The 20,539-nt window shown below is 49.3% G+C and overlaps 2 protein-coding genes across 2 annotated transcripts in view; both read right to left on the reverse strand.

The window, feature by feature from the left end:
* The window catches only part of LOC102763479 (small ubiquitin-related modifier 3), a 17,352-nt gene extending 14,354 nt beyond the window's left edge, over positions 1 to 2,998 (reverse strand). The window contains exon 1 of the mRNA XM_006759009.2: positions 2,989 to 2,998. Coding sequence (XP_006759072.1) covers positions 2,989 to 2,998 — 10 coding nt within the window. The remainder of the gene's footprint in view (positions 1 to 2,988) is intronic.
* Positions 2,999 to 4,831: 1,833 nt separating this feature from the next.
* On the reverse strand, positions 4,832 to 18,616 carry PTTG1IP (pituitary tumor-transforming 1 interacting protein; the record flags this gene model as incomplete). Its single annotated transcript, XM_006759010.2, has 5 exons — positions 4,832 to 6,782; positions 9,264 to 9,310; positions 10,312 to 10,489; positions 15,352 to 15,460; positions 18,557 to 18,616. Coding segments are annotated over 5 exons (438 nt in total), but the record flags the coding sequence as incomplete, so codon positions are not given.
* Between the last annotated feature and the right edge of the window lie 1,923 nt (positions 18,617 to 20,539).

The following is a 20,539-nucleotide window of genomic DNA, read 5'->3' on the forward strand; positions in this document are numbered from 1 at the left end:
GCAATCATATTTAAAGGGTCCCTCAGGCCAGGGAGGAGAAGAGTCTGCAGGGAGAGCAGTGGTGCCAGCCGTGCCCCAGTGGAGCAGAAGGATATGGCGTGGACCTGGTCAGGGCAGTGCGGGGATGCTACAGTGCTCTGCAGACAGTAGGGCTTGGTGACAGGATCTGGCTTGGGCTGGTCATGGTGAGAGTCCTATGGGATCAGGGAGAAGTTGGTGGAGGAGGAGTGTGGAGTCACTGTCACCTGGGAGCCTTGGAGCCCTGGCCAGGGAAGAGAGGAAGGTGAGGGCGTGGGCCACCTGCAGCCCCTGACAGTCCCAGGCCTGCTGGCTCTGATCCTAGAACCCACCACCACATTTTCAGAGCACAGCACGAGCTCCTGGTGTCCTCTGATTTCGGTGTCTGAACACTTGGAATTCAGTTGCCTGTCCCTGCCCTGTGGCCAAGCATGCAGGTGTGACATGGGCTGGCTCCACCTCTCCCTGCCCTCCCTTCCTCCCTTGTTAGTGTCCACCTGGGGAAGGGCACACCCTGGCAACCTTCTTGGGACTTGGGCTCAGATCTCCTGAGCAAGCTGCATGCTCCCACCCACTGGTTTCCTTTCCGAACTCATTCTGGGGGTTGGGGGTGGAGGGGAAGGCTTTCAAGCAAGCTCAGGACAGCGGTGCCTCCTGCTTGGGGCCAGCGTGTGAATCATCCAACCTCCTCCCAGGTGCCAGCTTGCCTCTGCATGCCCACTGCCCATCAGTCTCCCAGTTAGCAACCCTCTGTGGCAAGCGGGCTATTCTTTTTTGTTAATATATTTTTATTGAGCTCAGGGAGGAAGGGAGAGGGAGCGAGAGATGGAAACATCAATGATGAGAGAGAATCATTGATTGGCTGCCTCCTGTATGCTCCCTACTGGGGATTGAGCCCGAAACCCAAGCATGTGGCCTGACTGGGAATCGAACCGTGACCTCCTGGTTCATAGGTCGATGCTCAACCACTGAGCCAGGCTAGCTGGGCTGGCTAACTATTCTTTGTGCCTGGTTAACTATTTTTATACCTAGTTAAATATTCTTTATACAAGTTAACTATTCATTATGCCTGGTTAACAATTCTTGACACTGGGTTAACTACTGTTTATATTGACTCCTCATGCCGAGTTAACGACTCTCCAGCTTAGGTTCCAATCAGAGAAACTGGTGCTGCCCCTCGGCTGAGAGCCCCGACTCCTGAGCTGACACGGGGGCCACACCCTCCCTGCTGTGACCTCTGAACATGAGTCCCTGAGACTGAGTAACTGGATTTTGTAAAAACAAAAACGGCAACTCTGTTACTTGGGATACAAAGTTGGAAATCATGAGGCAGGAAGAAAACGGCACACGTCACCCTGTCTGACATACTCATCAACTTAACCAAATGTGACCCCTTGTAAAGTAGACAAGAGGAACAAACACATACAAAACACAGGGCGCAAGGCTAAGCCCTGAGATGGGCAGTGCCGGAGACAGTGTTAGTGATGGCTGAGAGTTAGTGTCAAGGAAGGCCAGCCAGCTGGTGGGGATCCTCAGAGAGGGACAGGGCTCACCATGGTCCAGAGGCCAGCAGGGGGCAGAGGACAGGGACAGGGACAGGGCTCACCACCCATCCATCATCACGAGCCGCTGGTGAACAGCATTCTCTTGGAAACGTTAGTAAAAGTGTAAGGCTTCTTGCCAGGCCAGCACCCCAAGTTCACCCCAAGTCAACTCCCACTATCAAAGAAAATTCATTTTGTGGACTCAGCACCCCTCCCCCTAAGCTTAGAGAACTCAAGAATGTTATGTTGACTGTATTTGGTGATTTACCTGTAGTTAGGAATTATTCTTAGTATTCAGGCTTTAGAACCAACTGTGGATTAATGATGCTCTTCAGCTCTGGAGAGAAAACCCATCAAGCCAAGCAAGTCTCCACTGAACTGGCTAGTTGGCCTCTCTGTGCAGGGAAGGACACACTGGGGCCTCTGTAACCAGCTTTACCGAGGAAGTGGGGGTGCTGGTAGAATGGAACCATCTCATGTGGACGCAGTTCCCGACAGCTAGATGTGCTCCTGATGTGGCCCTGGTGAGGCAGGTGGCTGCCCAGCCAGGAGTGCACTCCTGCCAATGGAATCAAGTGGTCACTTCCCCACTGTCCTCCCCACCTGCTGGCTGGGGACACAGGACGTGAAGAGCCCAGCGGACACCCAGCCCCAAGGGGTGGACTGCCCACTCAGCCCCTCCCAGCGGCCCACCTGGGAGTTGGTGCCTCTGGTGCCCTCTCAGGCTTGGCCGGGCACCTGTACCAAGGGACACAGTAAGGTCCCCATTCCCCAAAGAGGTGACTGGTGCTGGGTCCTTCGGTTCCTCCAAGTGGACATGTGGGCCGAGAAAGTTCAGTAGTGGCAATGCCAACCGTGAGGCATGCGGGTTTCTGCTAACCATCAGGCTGCAGTGAGTCTGTCTGGGGACTCAGGGGCCAGCTGTTGTGCTTCCTGGTAGAGTGAGCACAAATGACCACTGAATCAGCCACTGTCTGGCCAGGGCATGGTCCCTGGGACCTGCACAACACCACTGCAGGGAGCAGCCGGACCCGTAGGGGTGCTGTGGAGAGGGGGCCTAGAATGGAGAGTGGGGAGATTGGGGAGCCTCGGGACCACTCACAGTGGCAGGTCCAGGGCTCGTCCTGCCTCCTTCCTGCTCTCATTTCTCAGAAACTGACAGCACTACCTTGCCGAAGCACTGACAAGATGGAGTTCCTCAAACTCAGGTTTCCCTGGACGGCTGTGCCTGCTCTCCCTGCCTGTCCCACAGGCGGCCGGGCCTGCTTCTCTCAGCCGCCGTGGCCCTAGGGCTCTTAATGATGCCCCAGGCCAGCATCCACCTGTACTGTCTACTGTACCAAAAACACACACACATGCAGGGCCTGCGCTCCTGTCTACCCAGAGAACCGACTTCCAGATGAGGCTCTGGTTTGGGGCTACTTACCTGCACCCATCTTGCAAAGCGTTACAGACCCCTTCAAGAGAGGTGGGCACTTTGGCAGAATTCTACCAACACTTAAAATAAGCACCATGAACACTCTGATCCAGAATTCTACTTCTAGGAACTGACCCCACGGTTCACTCACATCTCATGCCAAAGCAGCACAGACAGACTTGCCTTGGGAACACAGGTACCCCAAAGGGGACAGAACGGGTGCTGCAAAACCGCCTGGGAGGGAGTGGCCACGTGCATGGAGCCCTGCGACACGGACCAGCTCTAGGATGCCCAGAGCCAGGTGATGGGGACACGGCCACTGTTTTCCCATCCAAATTTTCACCTTTTTTTAAAAAATATATATTTTATTGATTTTTTACAGAGAGGAAGGGAGAGAGATAGTTAGAAACATCGATGAGAGAGAAACATCGATCCGCTGCCTCCCGCACATCTCCCACTGGGGATGTGCCCGCAACCCAGGCACACGCCCTTGACCAGAACCGAACGTGGGACCCCTTAGTCCGCAAGCCGGCGCTCTATCCACTGAGCCAAACCGGTTTCGGCCAAATTTTCACCTTTTAACTGGCAGTGATTTTTCCTGAAGAGCAGGCACTATGACGAAGCATTTCACTTCCTGTCCTTATCTTTCTAAACAGGTCTCACCACCATCCATCTTCTTAAATGAGGCCAAGGTTGATGTAAGCTTCCCACGCAGACTGGAGACTCTAGGACTCACCAGGCCCAAGGCCACCCTGTGACCACACCTGGGGGTGGAGACATGGCCTCCTGCCTCCCACATTCTAGATATAGGCCAGTGACCTCTGGACATTTCAGAGCGAAGGAGCTGGAGTTGACCTGCCCGTGGACTTTCCCCTGGAAGTGAGTAGAGTTCAGCTGGGTCCAGGGGGGCAGGCTCACACTCCCACGGGACTGACGACTACCTGCAGACACAAACTCAACACAGAGGGAGCCCCAAAGTCCCAGTGACGGACGCAATGGAAAAATGGCTCAGCAGCAACTCAGGGAGGGACGGGGGGCTCTCCGTGAACCAGGCATTTAAGAACCCCCAAAAGAGAGGGGTGGAGTCTGAGTGCCTGTTGGTAGTTATGTGTTTCAAACGGCAGCCAAGGACGCAACACTCAAAGGCAGAACTGCTTTCTCCTGGGGTTCTCTCTATCTGATCCCAGCTAAGTAGTAGGGAAGCCTGGGTTGGGGGTGGTGCACTGACTAGAGAGCTAACAGTTGGCTGGGCAGGGGCTGAAGGCAAGGGCACGGGGAGTTTCAGGGCACAGTATGGTCATTCCCCGTCAGCCAGGGTATTAAAGCTGAGAGTGCTCACACATCACGAGACGGGTTCAGAAGTCTGTCTGTATCTAGAAAGTCTAACTGCCCTCACTCTCAAGTTCAGACAGTCCCCAACTTATGATGGTTCTTTGACTTAGGATTTTTCAAGTTTACTATGATGCAAAAGTGAAACATTCAGCAGAAACTACTTTGCATTTTGAATTCTGGTCTTTTCCTGGGTAGTATACACAGTGTGACCCTCTTGTGATGCTGGGCAGGGGTGAGATGCAGCTCCCAGTCAGCCACGTGATCACAGGGGTCAAAACAATTGACACCTACATGTCTGTCTTCCCTGTGAAACAGTTCTGTCCAACTGCAAGCTCAAGTGAGTTGCTGAGCATGTTGTGGTGAACTTGTCTGAGCTCTAATGCTGGGTCTGTTAGGTGGGCATATCACACGCATTTTCAACTTAGAATGAATGGGTTTATCAAGATGTAACCCCATTGTCAGTCGAGGAGAATCTGTAGCCATATTAATACCGCTAAGAAATGAAACACAAGGAACAGAGTATTCAGCAAAAGCATGTATTAATTCATTTACTGGAAACTGGTTAAAAATTAAGGCACTCCAAATGTTATGGTTTCTTGAGGTTATAATTTTTGGTTGCTTTTAGAACTATTTCAGAGAAAAGCATGTGGACTTGGGGTGGCCTTTCAGATGCCCTGGTGAGGGCTCCATGTCTTGTGAGAGGAATACACTGTACTCACTGTATTTAATAATCCCTAGCTCTACTGTCAGCTCAGGAACCTACATTGAGTGATTTTACATACATACTAACTACTGTATTAATACAAAAGTTCATTGAAGTCGATTACAAAGTTTCTCCGATGAATAAACAGCAGAAAGTAAAAATTATCAGGCTGCTTTAAAATATTAAGGAATGTTTCGTAACACTGTAAATTGCTGTCAAATGTCCAAGTAAGAGAAATAAGACTACAGACTTTGTTAAAGGTTAGTTTCTCAGTTTTGTAGAAACGTTAATTCCCAGCACCAGTCTCCATGGTTCAAGGCGTGTCATGCTGTGTTGATCACCCTGGCCTGCAGGTGAACTTTATGTGATGGCAGAGCAGCAGGAGTGTGAAGACTGAACGCATGGCTTCTTTTATGTGCCTGTTGGCCTACTTTCCCGAAGCTTAATGTTTTTCTAATTCAAAGCAATCTGGCACTGGGGAGTATGTTCAGATTTAAGAAAGGCTGCTTCCACTGTCACTTCATTGTCTGCTGCTGTCCCTGCCATGAGTTCAGTCTATTACTGAAGCCACATTTCTTGCTCTGAAAGAAATGGAACCATCATATACGGTGCCACTGGGCACCCGGAGGCCACAGGTGACCTACGAGAACCCGCCTCTAAAGGGAAGTCTCATGACACGTCTGAGCCAAAGGAGTGCAGCTCAGAGCCAGGGTCATCTTAGAAGCAGGACAGTCACCATTGTTTCTGGGTAGTGTGTGGAGATCCCCTCAGCTGGCCCTGGACACCCCACTTCCCAGGCACAGAGCCCTTCCTCCTCAGGGATGGCACACAGCCCAACGGCAGGGAGAGGCTCAGAGCGCCTCACACACGCGACTGACACCTGTGTCACTGGGGCTAGAACAGCGAGCAGGGCAGTGAACAGCGCTCTCGAGCGCCAAGCTGGCACATGGGAGTACCCATCTTCTGCCTTAGGGAGGTTGTTTCAAAACTTCATTTACAATAGAGATTTTCACTGGATAACAAGCTTCATGGTCTGCTAAAGATACAAATTAAAATATCATACAATGCATGGTCTGAACATTGATAGTGAAGTTTCCTGGTGAAATCTTTTAGGTGGGGAAATAAATCTAGGATTTTTTAAAAAAGGTTTTCAATGCATTCACTCTCAATGTTTTTCACTGCAACTACAGCCTAGGAAGTAGGGCCCCTGACACTGTGTCCTGGATGCGGAAAGCCACCAGAATTGACATTTGGGAGACGGGGCAACAGGGACTTGAGGCCCACACCTGTGGCTTTAGGGGGAAACGACGAGGGACTGGCAGATCCTCCCACGTCACAGGCAGAGAAGACTCCCCGGCTGCTGTGTGGAGCTGTTAGTGGGTGGATGTGAAGAAGGTTCGCGCCGCTGCAGCAGGAGGATGGCGTTAGTGTTGCGGCTGTTGGTGTGCAATGAGCTTACAAACTGAGATGTGGAATGTGCACGATTCCTCCTCAAATTAACAACAAAAACAAAAGCAGCCTTCCCCCACCTGCACAGGCTTAACATTTCAGGTGACTAAATACAGAATCAGGAAAGGGTACAGAAGCTCACAAGAACGGACAGCATTCAGGGCAGCTGCGTCACGCTCACTTCATCAAGGTCAGCAGGCAGGATGGGGGCGGCCAGGCCTGCAGACTGCTGTCCCTAGGAGCGCCTTTGGGACTTGACACGGCAGGAGTGTGTTTTAGTTTTCAAATCTAGCATATGGGTTTTCTTCTTTAAACAAACCTGCAAACAAAATGGACTTGGTTACAAGTGCATCTAGGCAACAACAAAATTCAAGACAGCAATACAACTAAGCTTTCTAAGGAGGTTTACTGAGGCCAATAGGAAAATGGGGATCCTACACAGGTTTGAATACTATGCTAAACCTTTTCTGAAAGTCCAAATACAGTGACTTTAACACTGAAATAAAATGTGCCCAAACCAATAATTTTAAAAAAAACAGACCCCAAGAAAGAAAGACTTACTTGCTCAAAGAGAAGTTAAGAAATTTAAAGCCAGGGGGAAAAAATAAATTAAATAGAAACAATAAATAAATTTAAAAATAAAGGAGAAAACTGGAGTGCACACACAGAAAAAAGAAAAGAAATTTAAAGCCAGTATTTCTTCCCCCATATTAGTGGTTAGCTAATATTATACAGAACAAAATAAATAAATAAATAAAGCACCTTCCTTTAAATGTCCTTATAAATGTGGATTAACTTTTAAAATTAAGGCTGTAAAAAGAACTAAGAAGGTCATCATCAATTAAACTGTCAAGCATTTACAGAACTAGTAGAATCTAAAGTGCTAAATAAATACCCAGACTAGGAGTGTTCTCTTTGCAGGTGGAAACACACACAGACTCTCTCTCGGTAAGAACCTGTACTATACACTGAAATTATCTAGGACCATTGCAACACACTTGCTTACAGCAGGGTTTTTTAGGGCAGGGGTGGGGACGAGATAAGAAGGGAGAGAGAGGCAGGGGATGCAACATAGTGCTCGTGTCAGAGGAAGAGGGGAGCCTCAGGCCTTGGGGAGAAAGTGCACAGATTTGATAAAGAACTATCATGTCAAATGCCAAGTACAAGCAGTCTAAGGAAAAGAAACAGTTCCCAGCTCTACTTCTGGTTCAGAAGGAAAACTGTTCCGTGCTACGGAAAGCAAATGCCTTCTAAAACAAGACCTGGGTTTCGCCTGCACTGGGGCTAGGGCTATTTACATTAATATTAACCAGATGTCAAAGCTCCTTTCGAGGCTCCTCACTTTCATGGAAAATCAAGCTGTCCCCAGTCACAGGAGTGTACACTGCCGTTCAGTGGGCATGGGGACGCACCCAGGCAGAGGCACGAGGGGCGAGTGGGGAGTGTGCTGACGCCACTGGACAAGGGAATTGCACCCACACAGGAGCCCATCATCACCTGTCCCAGGACAAGGCCCAACACTGGGATTTGTGCTGTGGGCGGGAAGAGCATGGTGGCCAGGTGGCAGAGAGATTGGTGGCTCTGACCTCACATAATTCTGAAGGCCTATGCAGCAGCACCCAGAGGAGGTCAAGGGGTGGGAATACACAAAAAAAGGCTCTACTAGCCATCGGACCGCTCATCTTAAACAGAGACCGAGCGGCAAGAGGAGGGGCAGCAGCCTCATGCCTGGAACCAACACTTGGAGGCCACCAAGGCCAACCCCAGCCTGAGGCAGGGCAGGATGCACAGCGCACACTGGTGTCCTTCAGGAGGCACAGAGACAGTGAGTAGGACATCCAGCCTGTGGGCCGGCTGAACCAGCGTGCACAGCCCAGACTACCAGCAGCCCTTGTCAGAGAACTGAGCCTTGAGGATTTACTACTTTAGTGAGTAGGATCCTAATATTCCACCACAACACAGTATTTCCTTATACACACTGAGGACTTCAAAATAAGTGCATTAGTTGGATAAGATGTTGACATGTTCCTGGTCGGATTTAGGATTTAGCTCAGCTGCTTGGTCCACTTAACCGAATCCCCAGGTCACAAGGTTAAGAGAGGCAGAGTGGCTCAAGGCTAGAGGTCCCAGGGCTGTCAACAGTGAGGGCCTGGCCTCAGGACAGGCCAAGCAAGTCCACTTCTCTCATTTCCAACAACAGGGAGCCATCACTGAGCAAGAGCATCAACACTCATGTTGTCCACGGGTGTGAACCAACTAAACACAGGAGCTGACCTAATGTTCTCCAACACTAAAAAATAGCCTCACCACCTGCCCCCCAATCTCTCCAAACAAAAACCCAAACAAACCCAGGACAAAACACCCCGAAACAGGAAAAGGACAGCATGGCCTCCGTTTTGGCTGATGCCTTAAAGAAGGAATGCAGCTCCACACACAGGAGTCGGGAGACCCCAGGGTGGAGGGAAGGCACAGAGGAGACCAGACTCACCCCCTCCATGTCCCCCCCGCCCCCCAGCAGACCTTTAAGGCAAACAAGATGGCAGACCAGGAAAGGGGCTACAGCAGACCCCTGTGACGGCCCACACTTCATAAGCCAAGTATTCCTGGAGCAGTTTGGCTGAGATAAAAATATTCATCTTTTAAGGCATTGCATGGAATTAGTTATAACAGCACCACTTGGAGAGTAGAGACGTCTTTCTGTCCCCATACCTACAGTTAGACCTCACGGACGTCAACAATGACCAAGAGGGCTTGGCAGCAATTTCTCGCCAACTGAAGCAGAGATTCAGTCGGTTCTTACCGTATTTTTTCCTGATTTCATCATGCCTTGACTTCATCTCTGCCCTCCTAAAAAACAAACAAAACCTTGTTTAGCATCAACATACAATGTAACTTTAAAAGAAGCGCCTTCCACTTCCCCCAGCAGAGAAGCTGTGGTTTGTTCTCGTTTTCCAGAAGGAGAGCAGGGCGGGGCTGGGCTGGGCCATCAGGCCACACTCCCACTGGGACAGGCAAGGTGAAGCTGAGCACAGCCGTCTGAGCTGCTCCAATATCATGCTATTCAATTCTTTATTTCAATAAATGCACTTCAAATGTCCAATACTGATTTTTTTTAAAAATTGTTTTCTCATATAAAGAAAAGGTAGTATTCAGTAAAAACCTCATGCTAGGTTCTAAAGATGATTAGGAACATGCAAAAGCTAGTTTTTATTTAGGCCCATGACTTCAGGGTGATGACCTGGAGACCTGGAGCCCTAGGCCTTATTGGCTGCCTTCCTGACACGTGAGCTCCTCGTTCCTAATCAGGCAGGGAGTGGCCAAGGGCTGCACACACACACCTGCCAAATGCTCTGTAACCAGGAAAGTGCTGGTCAGCACTGGTGGCACAAGGCCGATTCGGCCAGGGGCTTGAGACAAGTGACCAGATCAAAGGCTTTCCTCCCTCTCTGAGCCTTGGTCTGCTTGCAAATGAAGATTGAAAAACTGCCTTCAAAGGCTCCTGCCCCTGCAGCATGAGAACCCACTATCATGACTGTAAGCAGGAAGGCTCCGCCAGCTGCAACCTCCAGCTGCAACCCTGATGTCACCGACTGGAGGAAACGGACAGGGAAGCAGCAGGCCTATGACAAGGAAGGTCGTGGTCCCTGGCTAGGTCCCTGCATATGTAGCTTTTCACTCTTTGTACCACAACCTAGAAAACCCACAAACACTACATGTTCATAGCTTTTAAAAATGGAGAAGACTTGTGACTTATCAATGTCACTTTCCTGATCTGAGTGCCCTTAAAGCAGTGGTTCTCAACCTTGGCTGCACATTAGAATCACCTGGGAATGAGTCTGTGGCCTCACCTTTCTTCCTGCCGTATTCTCCTCTCTTCTTGCTCCCTCATGGCCTTCTCCTCGCTTTTGTCTGGCTTCCGGCTCTTCTTCTTTCTGCAGTAGCAGCAGTAGCAGCAGCATGTGGCAACCGCCAGGAGGATGAGGCCCCCAACCACCGACATGGCGATAATCAACGCCTCAAAGTTCACTGTAAGTGCAAAGCGGCCAAGTCAAGGCCAAGTCAGAGCTGCTTGGAGCAGGAAACCCCGGGGAGCAACACCCCCTCCTGGAGGGGGAGCTATGTCAGAGTGAGACCCACGCCTGCGGAGCAGGCCTTTCTTAGTACACAGCTGTGCCATCTAACAATTTCTCCATTAATCAGGATTGATCCAAGTTTTGGGGTCCACCACCAGATACTGAAAAGATGTTTTAAGACCGAGGAAAGTTAAAACCAGGAAGGAAGAGAATACTCAGCTGTGTATTTGGACTTTCCTGAAAGAAAATTTAAGCCCAATACAGCCCATTTAATTACTGAAGTCAAAGTCAAAAGCAACACATTTATTTTGCACAGGAACTAAATTCTGACCACGGCAAGCAGAAGGACAGGGGATCTTCCCCAGGGGTTTGAAAATGGCTTCCGATCAGTGTCAATGAGTTTATGACTTTCTGTCCAGACCAAACTTCTGAGACAAAGACAAACTTAACACAAGTTTTACATTCTTTTCAGCTCCTCTTAAGGATTTATAAATTAAAACCAGTCACTATTTTTTTATTCCATCTGAACTCTAATACTTCTTTTGTGAATGTGTTTTTTAAAAAATATATATTTTATTGATTTTTTACAGAGAGGAAGAGAGAGGGATAGAGAGTTAGAAACACCGATGAGAGAGAAACATCCATCAGCTGCCTCTTGCATCGGCCTGAATGTGTTTTTTAATCATCCAGTTAAAACAGCCACTGAAGCCCTGGCCAGTGTGGCTCAGTTGGTTGGGTGTCATGTCTTGCACCAAAGGGTTTTGGGCTCGATTCCCAGTGGGGGCGTGCAGGAGGCAGCCTTCTGATGTTTTACTCTCGCATCCATGTTTCTCTCTGTCTCTAAACAAATTAATTTAATAAAATCTTAAAACAAAAAAACCCACCAGCCATTGAAGAGGCTCGAAGAGCCACCTGGCCAACAGTGGGTTCCATGCTTTGCATACCCCATACCAGCTCCAGCTGCTTCTGAAAATGAGGTTAAAATGCCATGACAGGAAGCAGATGATCTCTAATCTCACTTGTGGTCCGGGTGGGGCTTGGATGGTGAGTGTTCTGCCCTGGGGACGGGGAGGCGAGTGGAGGGCTCTTTGCCGGTATGGACCCACCTCACATTCAGATTGGCTCCCAGCAGAATAGCACTCACTTAGGGTTTGCCCAATCATTTTACAATCAGGAACAGTGTGACATCTGACCAAGTCCTTCTGAGCAATAACCGTATTCGCTCCTTCCTTGGCCTGCTCTAGAAGCGCTGGAGTTGCAATAGTGGTGTAACTAGAAAGAGACCTTCACTAGCAGATGGTGTCGTTTCTGACTCGAGAACTCTACAACCATCAACTTTAAAAATGACGGAGATCAATTAGGTAACTGGCTCTGAAATATATCTACCCCCAAAAGAGCTTCCCTGCTTAGCAGCTAAAACCAGTCATAAAATAAAAACAGAAATCACATCATAATAGGAAGCAAAACTATGAGCCCTTTCCCTGTTATCCTGTATGGCAATCTATGACACTCTACCAAAGGACATAAAAACGACCCCGGGTGACCCTGATGATGGAGTGACATCTTGCTTCTGGAAAAAATTTCAAAATGGCAAAGTCCTCATTTTTCTCCAGGCACACTTATATTTTTAAGGTTATTATAATTAAAACTCCAAAACATTTTTGCCTAAACTGGATAAAAGGATTCTAAATTGTAAGAGTAAAAAGGGCCTGTGCCCTGGCCGGCATGGGTCAGTGGTTAGAGCATTCGGGAGGCAACCAATCAATGTGTCTCTCTCACATCGATGTTTCTCTCCCCCCTTCCTCTGTCTCTCCTCTTTCCACTCTCTCTGAAGAGCAATGGAGAAAATATCCTCGGGTGAGGATTAACAAACAAACAAACAAACAAAAACACACCTGTGGTGGCCCTGGCTGGGTGACTCAGTTGGTTTGAGCGTCGTCCTGTACACCAAAAGGTGGTGGACTCAATTCCTGGTCAGGGCACATGTCTGGGTTGCGGGTTCAATCCCCAGTTGGGGCAGGTGCAAGAGGCAGCCGGTCGACGTTTCTCTCTCTCTCCAAAATCAACAAACATATCTTCTGGTGAGGGGGGAAAAAACCAAAAACCCACCTGTGGTATAGGCCTAACATTAGTGTTAAGTGTACCCTGGTGTCTGGTGAAACCAGGAGGGCCTTGAGTGGCCCAGCAAGTTCCCCTCCCCACTTACTCCCGCAGGCGAGGCCCCCAGCCAAACCACCGTCCTTACTCTGGGAACCAGGTGCAGGTGTCATTTCCCTGTCAGCCCTTGGAATTGCTCAAGCAATCACATCTTCTCTCTGACCCAGGCACCACACCCTCTTGTTACTGCAAAGCCTCCTCCCACAGCCCCTAATTCATCCAGTATCCCCTCCCCAAGGGCTGTGACTACAGGTGATGAATAAACTGCCATGGATCTCGTCTGTCCAGTGTCGGGTTTGACCATCCCTGTAAACCCTTGGCAGGGACTTTCATTTCACAAGAGAATTACCAAAACTGCCCTCCACCTGGAAAGGAGCTCATCATCATTAGCCTTCAGAGAAATGCACATGAAAACCACGGTGAGATCCACTCACACCCACCAGATGGACCACACCGAGGATGATGAGTGCCCAAGCACTGGCAGGGACGTGGAACAACTGGAAGCCCCACATTGCTTGGAGGAGCATGAGCTGGTACACCACTCTGGAAAAATGCCTGCAGCCCTACTAAGGATGAACACGTGGTGAGGCAGCAATTCTACGCCTACATATTTGCCCTGCGGAGGGAGGGCTGGCACACATTTAACACAAGACCGCAGCAGCACCGGAAATGCCCAAATGTCCTTCAGCAGCAGAATGGAGGCACACCTGTGAACACTGCCCGAAGTCGGAGACAAACCGGCACACACAACACACAAGGAAGGGCCTCAGGCATACATACTACGGGGTGAAGTCAGGTGAGGCAGCACAGGACCTCCTTTATGTGAAGGGCAGGGACAGGCAGCACTACCTATGCTGATGGCAAGTCAGTCCAGCAGTTACCCGCGGAGTCCTGGCATTAACAGCTGTGGGTGCCAGAAATGGTCTGTATATTTTGCTAAGGGGGGAATCAGCTATGTACTCACGTAAACGTTTACTGAGTAGATATATGTGTGTGTATATATGTGTGTTTATGTTGTAGACTGTAGTCTATAGAGGGAGACTGAAGATGTGTGCACCCCAATAGAAGTTAAACTTCAATTTAAACAGCTCATGCTCAACATGCCCAGGGTCCCCTGGCCCAGGAGTGGTCTTTGTGAAACAGTGAGCAAGGACCGGTTCCATGGAGAAGACAGTGGACAGGACGGAAGCAGAGGGCAGTGAGGCCCAGTGAAGCCTTTCTGGTACGAGGACAGCAGAGAGAATGGTCAACTGGGTGGAAATGACAAAGGGTATGTGGGCACATGCACACGCGTGTACGCCCACACAGTAGGCCCCTCAACCACACACACACACACACACACACACACACACACACACACACTCCTGGATTCCCTGGGCCTCAGCACTACAAGTGAGTATTTCTAATGGAGGCTGATGGATTCTAAAATGGAATTCAATTATAAAAAAGACAGATAAATTAGGAATAAGCTGCAGACACACCAAGTGAAGTATCAAAGTGCCCTAAGAAAACAACAGCTCCTTTATGCAGCTTAAGACAGTGGCCTCGCCGTCGCCTGTGTAGCTCAGTTGGTTGAGTGTGTACAGTGCACCAAAAGGTTGCCAGTTCGATTCCTGGTCAGGACACAGGCCCAGGTTGTGAATTCAATCCCCTGTCAGGGCATGTATTAAAGGCAACCCATTGATGTTTCTCTCTCACATCAGTGTTTCTTTCTCTCTCTCTAAAACCAATTTAAAAGTAAGTAGATAGACAGATAGATAGAAAGAAGGTGGTCTCTGTTTGACCCCAAACCTGAAGCCATAAAAAGAAAGGATTAATAAACCCAACCACATAAAAATGAGTTCTGTGTAGCAACATATACCAGCAACTAATTTAAAAGCAAACTAGAAAAAAATATAAATAAATAAATAAATAAAAGCACACTAGAGTCCGTCCAGTATGGCTCAGTGGTTGAACGATGACCCATGAACCAGGAGGTCACAATGATATATATATATATATTTAAAGCAGACTAGAGCCCTGGCTGGTGTGACTCAGTTGGTTGGAGTGTCGTCCTGTGCACCAGAAAGTCGTGGGTTTGATTCCTGGTTGGGGCACATGCCTAGGTTGCAGGTTTGATCCCAGTCAGGGTGCATATGGGTGGCAACTGATGGATGTGTCTCTCTCACATTGATGTTTCTCCCCTTCTCTCTCCCTTTCTCCCTCTCTAAAAAAATAAGTATATACATAAAAGTAAACTAGAAAAGTTGAATCTCACAAAGGGCTAATTTCTGATGACAGAATACCTGTAACAACCACATGGAGACGATGGGACACATGCCCATGCTGAGCAGGGATTCCTTGCTTGGGAAGTCAGAGTCCCTACAGGAACCACAGGGGTCAAAGTGGCCCACGAACATCACCAAGACATAAGGTGCTGAGCCATCCAAAAAGCAGCCTTCAATTCGCCACCCCCAATGGTGTGGAGACCCAGTGCCAAGGCTGAGGCCTGAAGGGGGCCTCCAGATCTGCAAGGACCCCCCAGTTGAGACACCACAAGCTCTCAATGGCTCCCCAACTTCCCACTGGGAACATCACAGAACTACTGGGAATACATTTTCTGGCAGCTTATGTTCATGAGCACAACCAAGAAGCCAATTTTGTAAAATGACCACTTACCCCAACAAACGCCCCAGCGTGCAGAGCTCAGCTTACAAAGAGAAGCAGGGGGCAAGATTTTTGCCACTGGATAGTCCACGCATGTTTTATCCGTGTTGCACCAAAGACACTGAGAGAGATAAACATTAAATGTTAGAAATTCAACGTAAACACCAAAGAACCAGACGGTCCAGGACCTGATTCCCTAAACCATCAGCCACCTGGTCTGCTCACCCTCGGAGGACGGTAACGGCCTGGGCTCTCACCCCATCACAGAGGTTCAACTGCCCACCAAGAACCATGTCACTCAAACCACTTCCATTAGGCACCTTGAACAGCCACACAGCCTCTGTGTTGTCATGAAAGATGCCAGGCAGCTCACCCCGCCCAGGGCCTTTACATGGGCTGCTCCTTCTGCCTGGAACATTCCTCCCAGACGCATGTGGCTCTCTAACCTCCTCCATGAGGCCTAACCTGGGCAACCTACTTAAAACTGCCCCCTTGCCCCCGCCCCTGCTGGCACATCGCCTCCTGACACACTCAAGCTGCCTATCGTGGCCCATCATCAGGAGGATAGGCATCCATGTGCACCACTGAAGGATCCCTCGCAGGCAGACCAAGGCTGGCCCATGGCAGGAGCTCAGTATGTTAGTGGTCTTCTGTGGCCGTGATCCTACCTCTGACCTCTACAAGAGCAGCAGGTGAGTATTTCCTCCAGCCGCCTTATAGATAGTACAACCAAGGCTCAACGGCACCTACTGGAGCCTCACAGATGCCCCCAAGTCCCTACAGTGTCAGGGGAGAGGCGGTCTGGGGCAGGGACAGCGCCTTCACCCAGGGCGTGTGTGCGGGGGAGTCTGGAGCTGGCACTGTGGGCGTTGGCAACAAAGGAAGTGGGGCTTAGGCTGCAGATTGTGCCTGCACAGGAAGAACTTGGCTTCTTATTTTAGATCTTAAAGGTAACAGTTTTCTGGCGTTCTTTTTCCTTTGAGATTTTAATAGGATGGAAAGTTATGGTTTTGGTTTTTTTGGGGGGGTTTTTTTGGTCCCAGGTTAGGATGAATGTCTACTGCAAAATATATTAAAACAAAGGCTCCCCAGGTCTCTTTACATAGCATCCACTTTACTGTGTTGTGTTTAAAATGGTTGAGCATACTTAATAAACGGGAAAAACCCTTTTTATTTTGGTTGTTTGAGAATATCTTGCATTTTAGTGGTTTTGTTCTGGTTTAACAATGTTTGGTAAATCTTCCATTTTCAAAAAGCTTAAGTTTTAAATGTCTAATTTTCCAATTTTATATGATGATTTTCCAAAAGCCATAGATGTTCACTAGGAGGGTAAGTTCTCTTCTGTGGTGTTGTTGTTACATGAGTGAAGGAGTATGTTCGTGGTAAACAATTTGAGTGACACCAACAGGACACAGAGCGTGCCCTCGGCCTCCCTCTAACCTGCTCAGGCTCTTCAGGCCCCCGAGGCACCGCCCATCCTTTCAGAGACTTTTGGGCACCCCTGGACCCACACACACACACACACACACACACACACACACACGGCCGACCCCGGCTTTCACCCACCTGCACGTGTGGCCCGCAGCTCTGACTTGATCTGTCTGGGTTCAGATGGGGGTCAGGACTTCAGATGAAGTGCCCTCCCCACTGTGATCTGAACATGTCCCTCACCTGCACCTCCCAATGTCCTTCCCAGAGCGGGGAGAGCTGAACAGGACAGTGCTGCACAGGTGCTCTGGGAACTGCAAAGCCACATAGACTCTAAGCCATTTTTACGGCTGAAATGACTTCAATAGAAAAACCCAGACACTGAAAACAAGCAACATCAAGAAAATGCCACCCTGAGGACCAGAGCCCCCCGATCTGGTTCAGCGTTGTCAACGATAAGACCTGAAACTGCAGTACGAGCTCCTTTCGGTGTAACCGGCAGAGGTAAGTCCTATAACTCACAGATGTGCTTGGGGCCCAAGACCCTGCCATATTTTTGTAAAAACATGGCCCCACGTCTTGAAGTGGGAATCATCTGATACATCTTTCCTGACCCGCCCTTGGTCATTAAACCCTAATGTGAAGGAAAGGGAAACATAGGCTGTGTAGTTCCAACACCAGAAGGACCCGGCCACAGCGGGGAGGCAGCTCCCCCAGGGCCCTAGGCCACGGCCCCACAAAGGGCGTTTTTTCTCCCAGCCATCCCTACCCCGGGTCAGCTTCTCTCGGGTCCTCGGTGCTGACCACACAGCGCTGCGGTGAAACGGAGCCAGACACTCAGGCTGCTGGATCGGGAGCTGCCCAGGAAGTCAATGCCTGAGGAGCGGCAACTGGACCCTAACAAAGCAGCACTGTTCCCACAAGCCCTGTGACGGCCAGATACGGCGGGAGGTTTCCCCAGCGGCACATGTGACTCTCTCCTTCTCCCCGATGGCCTGCTGCACACACCCATGTGTTAGATGCCAGGAGCAGCTACCCTCTTGCTCAAGGTCACACAGGGACTTGCAAGAACCAGGGACACTGGAACATCCTGGCTGCGAGGCTCACATCCTGACTAGTGAGCTGTGAACAGGCTGACCCACTGACCAGACGCCCCCAACTCCCCCCTTGACCTGGCGCCTGTGTCCCCCTGGCTCTCGCCTCTCTTCTCCACTCCTGTGTGAAGAGCTGGGAGAGAAGCATCTCCCTGGCACTGGTGGAGACACGGGACACAGGGAGCTAGGACTCTGGCTAGAGGTTTACAGGCGGCTCATGTTCCTCTGACCCCTCAGCGGTGGATGACCAGGGCTTTGGGCCTCTATGGTCTAATGACACCAACATGAGGCCCTGGTCACAGGTTAACAGTCACCGGTTGACCCCTCTGCCCAGCTCTCATCCATCTGCTCCTCTGTCCCCACAATCCCTGTCTGAACAGCACTGTGCACCAACGCTCACCACCACCTCAGGGGGGTCTGAGGCTTCCCCACCAGCCACGCATGCTCCCACCACAGGCCTGGTGCACACCTTTTATGACCCCATACCTGTTTTGGGAGTGAAATATGCCTATTAATGATGCTCAGGTGGCATCTGCAGTCCCCATGGGACAGCTGGAGATGCCTGAGAAGGGATAAAGTAATACTTAATATCCATCACAAAAATCTCCCACATCCCCACCCTCTGATCCCTTAACACACACCAGGGTCACCCCTGTTAGCAAAAGTGGGCCTGCTTCCAGTCACGTGCTACTTACGGAGACATTTTTCAGGCACTCCTCACAGGTCTTGTTTGTGTTCTGGGAGCAAACTGTGGGGGAAAAAACAACAAATCAGCCAGGAGGGCAGGGAGGGTGCTAGTGAGTGATGCACAAGGTCCTCTCTGGGCACCAAGCCTCCAGGGACAGAGTAGTTACTGAGCCCTGGTGCAGCAGGGCAGCAAGAGGTATATGAAAACATCACACATGGTTGTACCCACGGGGGTCTTTCAGAAAAGGTGACCTGAGCATACCCTCAGGAGGTGAGCCACAGGGTCCGATACCATGGACCACTAGCCAGCTGAGGCCAGCAGCTCAGCAGCAGACACTCCCTGTGGAAGCTAAGACCACAGCAATGCCAGGCCCACTTGATAAATGCCAGGGCTTTGGCCCCTGGCCAGTCCCACCAGTCCCTCAGAGAGGGGTATGTTCTGGGCACACAGGGAAGAAGCTGGCTGCAATCCAGGAGCAGCGCTGGGGACCCTCCCAGCACTGTTGCTCCAGGGAGGGGTCAAACCCCACACCAAGATCGTGTGATAAATGAAACATTTCCAGTATGACATCAGGCAGCTGCTAATACCCCACCCTATCCCCTAAAACAAACACACACTTTGAAAAGAGCTCTGCACAAACTCATTAATCACCAGGAACTGCAACTTAAAATCATGATAAAATACCACTTCATTACCATCAGAATGGCTAAAATTAAAGACGGACAATCCTAAATGTTGGCAAGGCTGCAGAGCAAGTGGGGACTCTCATAAGTTTTGCTGGGAGTACAAATTGGTTCCCCCACTTGAAAAATAGAGCTGGCACTTCCTCATAAAACAACATATATGTCTACCCGATGACTCAGCAATTCCACTCTTAGATAGTTCACCCAGGAAAAATTAGAACATACGTCCACAGGAAGACTTGTACAGGAGTGTTCATAGCAAGTTTATTTTAATATGCCAAAAGCTGAAAACAGTCCAGATGTCCATGTATAGCATGGACAGACAAACGTAGTCATACAATGCAACACTAATCAGCCACAAATATATACCCTAAAACACGAACGGACCTGTAACCAATAATCTAAATGGAGCCACTTCAACATGGAGCTGGAGCTGCCACGCCAGAGGAACTGCCTTGCATGTTTTCATTCCCAAATCTCTGGCATGTTAGAACAGGGCAAAATAACCTTTGAACTGGGCCCGAGCAACCTTGTTTTTCAAAAAGCTATTTGTAAAGAGAACAAGAAAGCACATACTTATAACTATTGGACTAAAAATTAAAAATACTATTTAGCCCTGGCTGGTTTGGTTCAGTGGTTAGAACAACAGCCAATTGATGTGTCTCTTTCACATCAATGTTTCTCTCTCGCCCCCTCCTCTCCCTCCCTTCCACTCTCTCTTAAAAAAAAAATTAATAGAAAAAATATCCTCGGGTGAGGATTAAAAAAAAATCCAGTTTAGAATTAATGTCACCATATTATGTTATCTGCACCAACAGCCTTCCTTCTACTGATGTAATTGTCCCCCTTCCCTTTCTCATAAATACCCATTGCTTTTGTCTCCTAACTGGGGCAAGATCTGGGTTTCTGCCTGAATTAGTACATCTACCAATGACTATCCTTATTGGTCTCAACTAAATGCTGCTGCCTCTCACTTGGAAAGGCCTTTTATTTTCAGGTTAGCATCATCTTATAACTCATCCAGAGGCATACTACTGTTCCTGCATTTCACTGCATGCACAAGTTATCTCAAGAAAAAAAAATGTTGAACTCTAGTTAATGACATGCAGCGAAGTCCTGGGGGAGAGTGTAGGATGTCTGCACCTTACTTCAAAATGCCTTCACGGAAGGATGGGGGGAGGAGGGACACTGGTACAGAGGCGACACAGCACAAGGTGAAGGATAAAAGCTGAGTTTCTTGGGTATATGAGTATTGACTATACTATTCTTTCAATTTTGCTGTATGAATATTTTCGTAATAAAATGTA

The sequence above is a fragment of the Myotis davidii genome, unplaced genomic scaffold (genome assembly GCF_000327345.1).
Source record: "Myotis davidii unplaced genomic scaffold, ASM32734v1 scaffold1476, whole genome shotgun sequence".
NCBI classification, from domain to species: Eukaryota; Metazoa; Chordata; class Mammalia; order Chiroptera; family Vespertilionidae; genus Myotis; species Myotis davidii.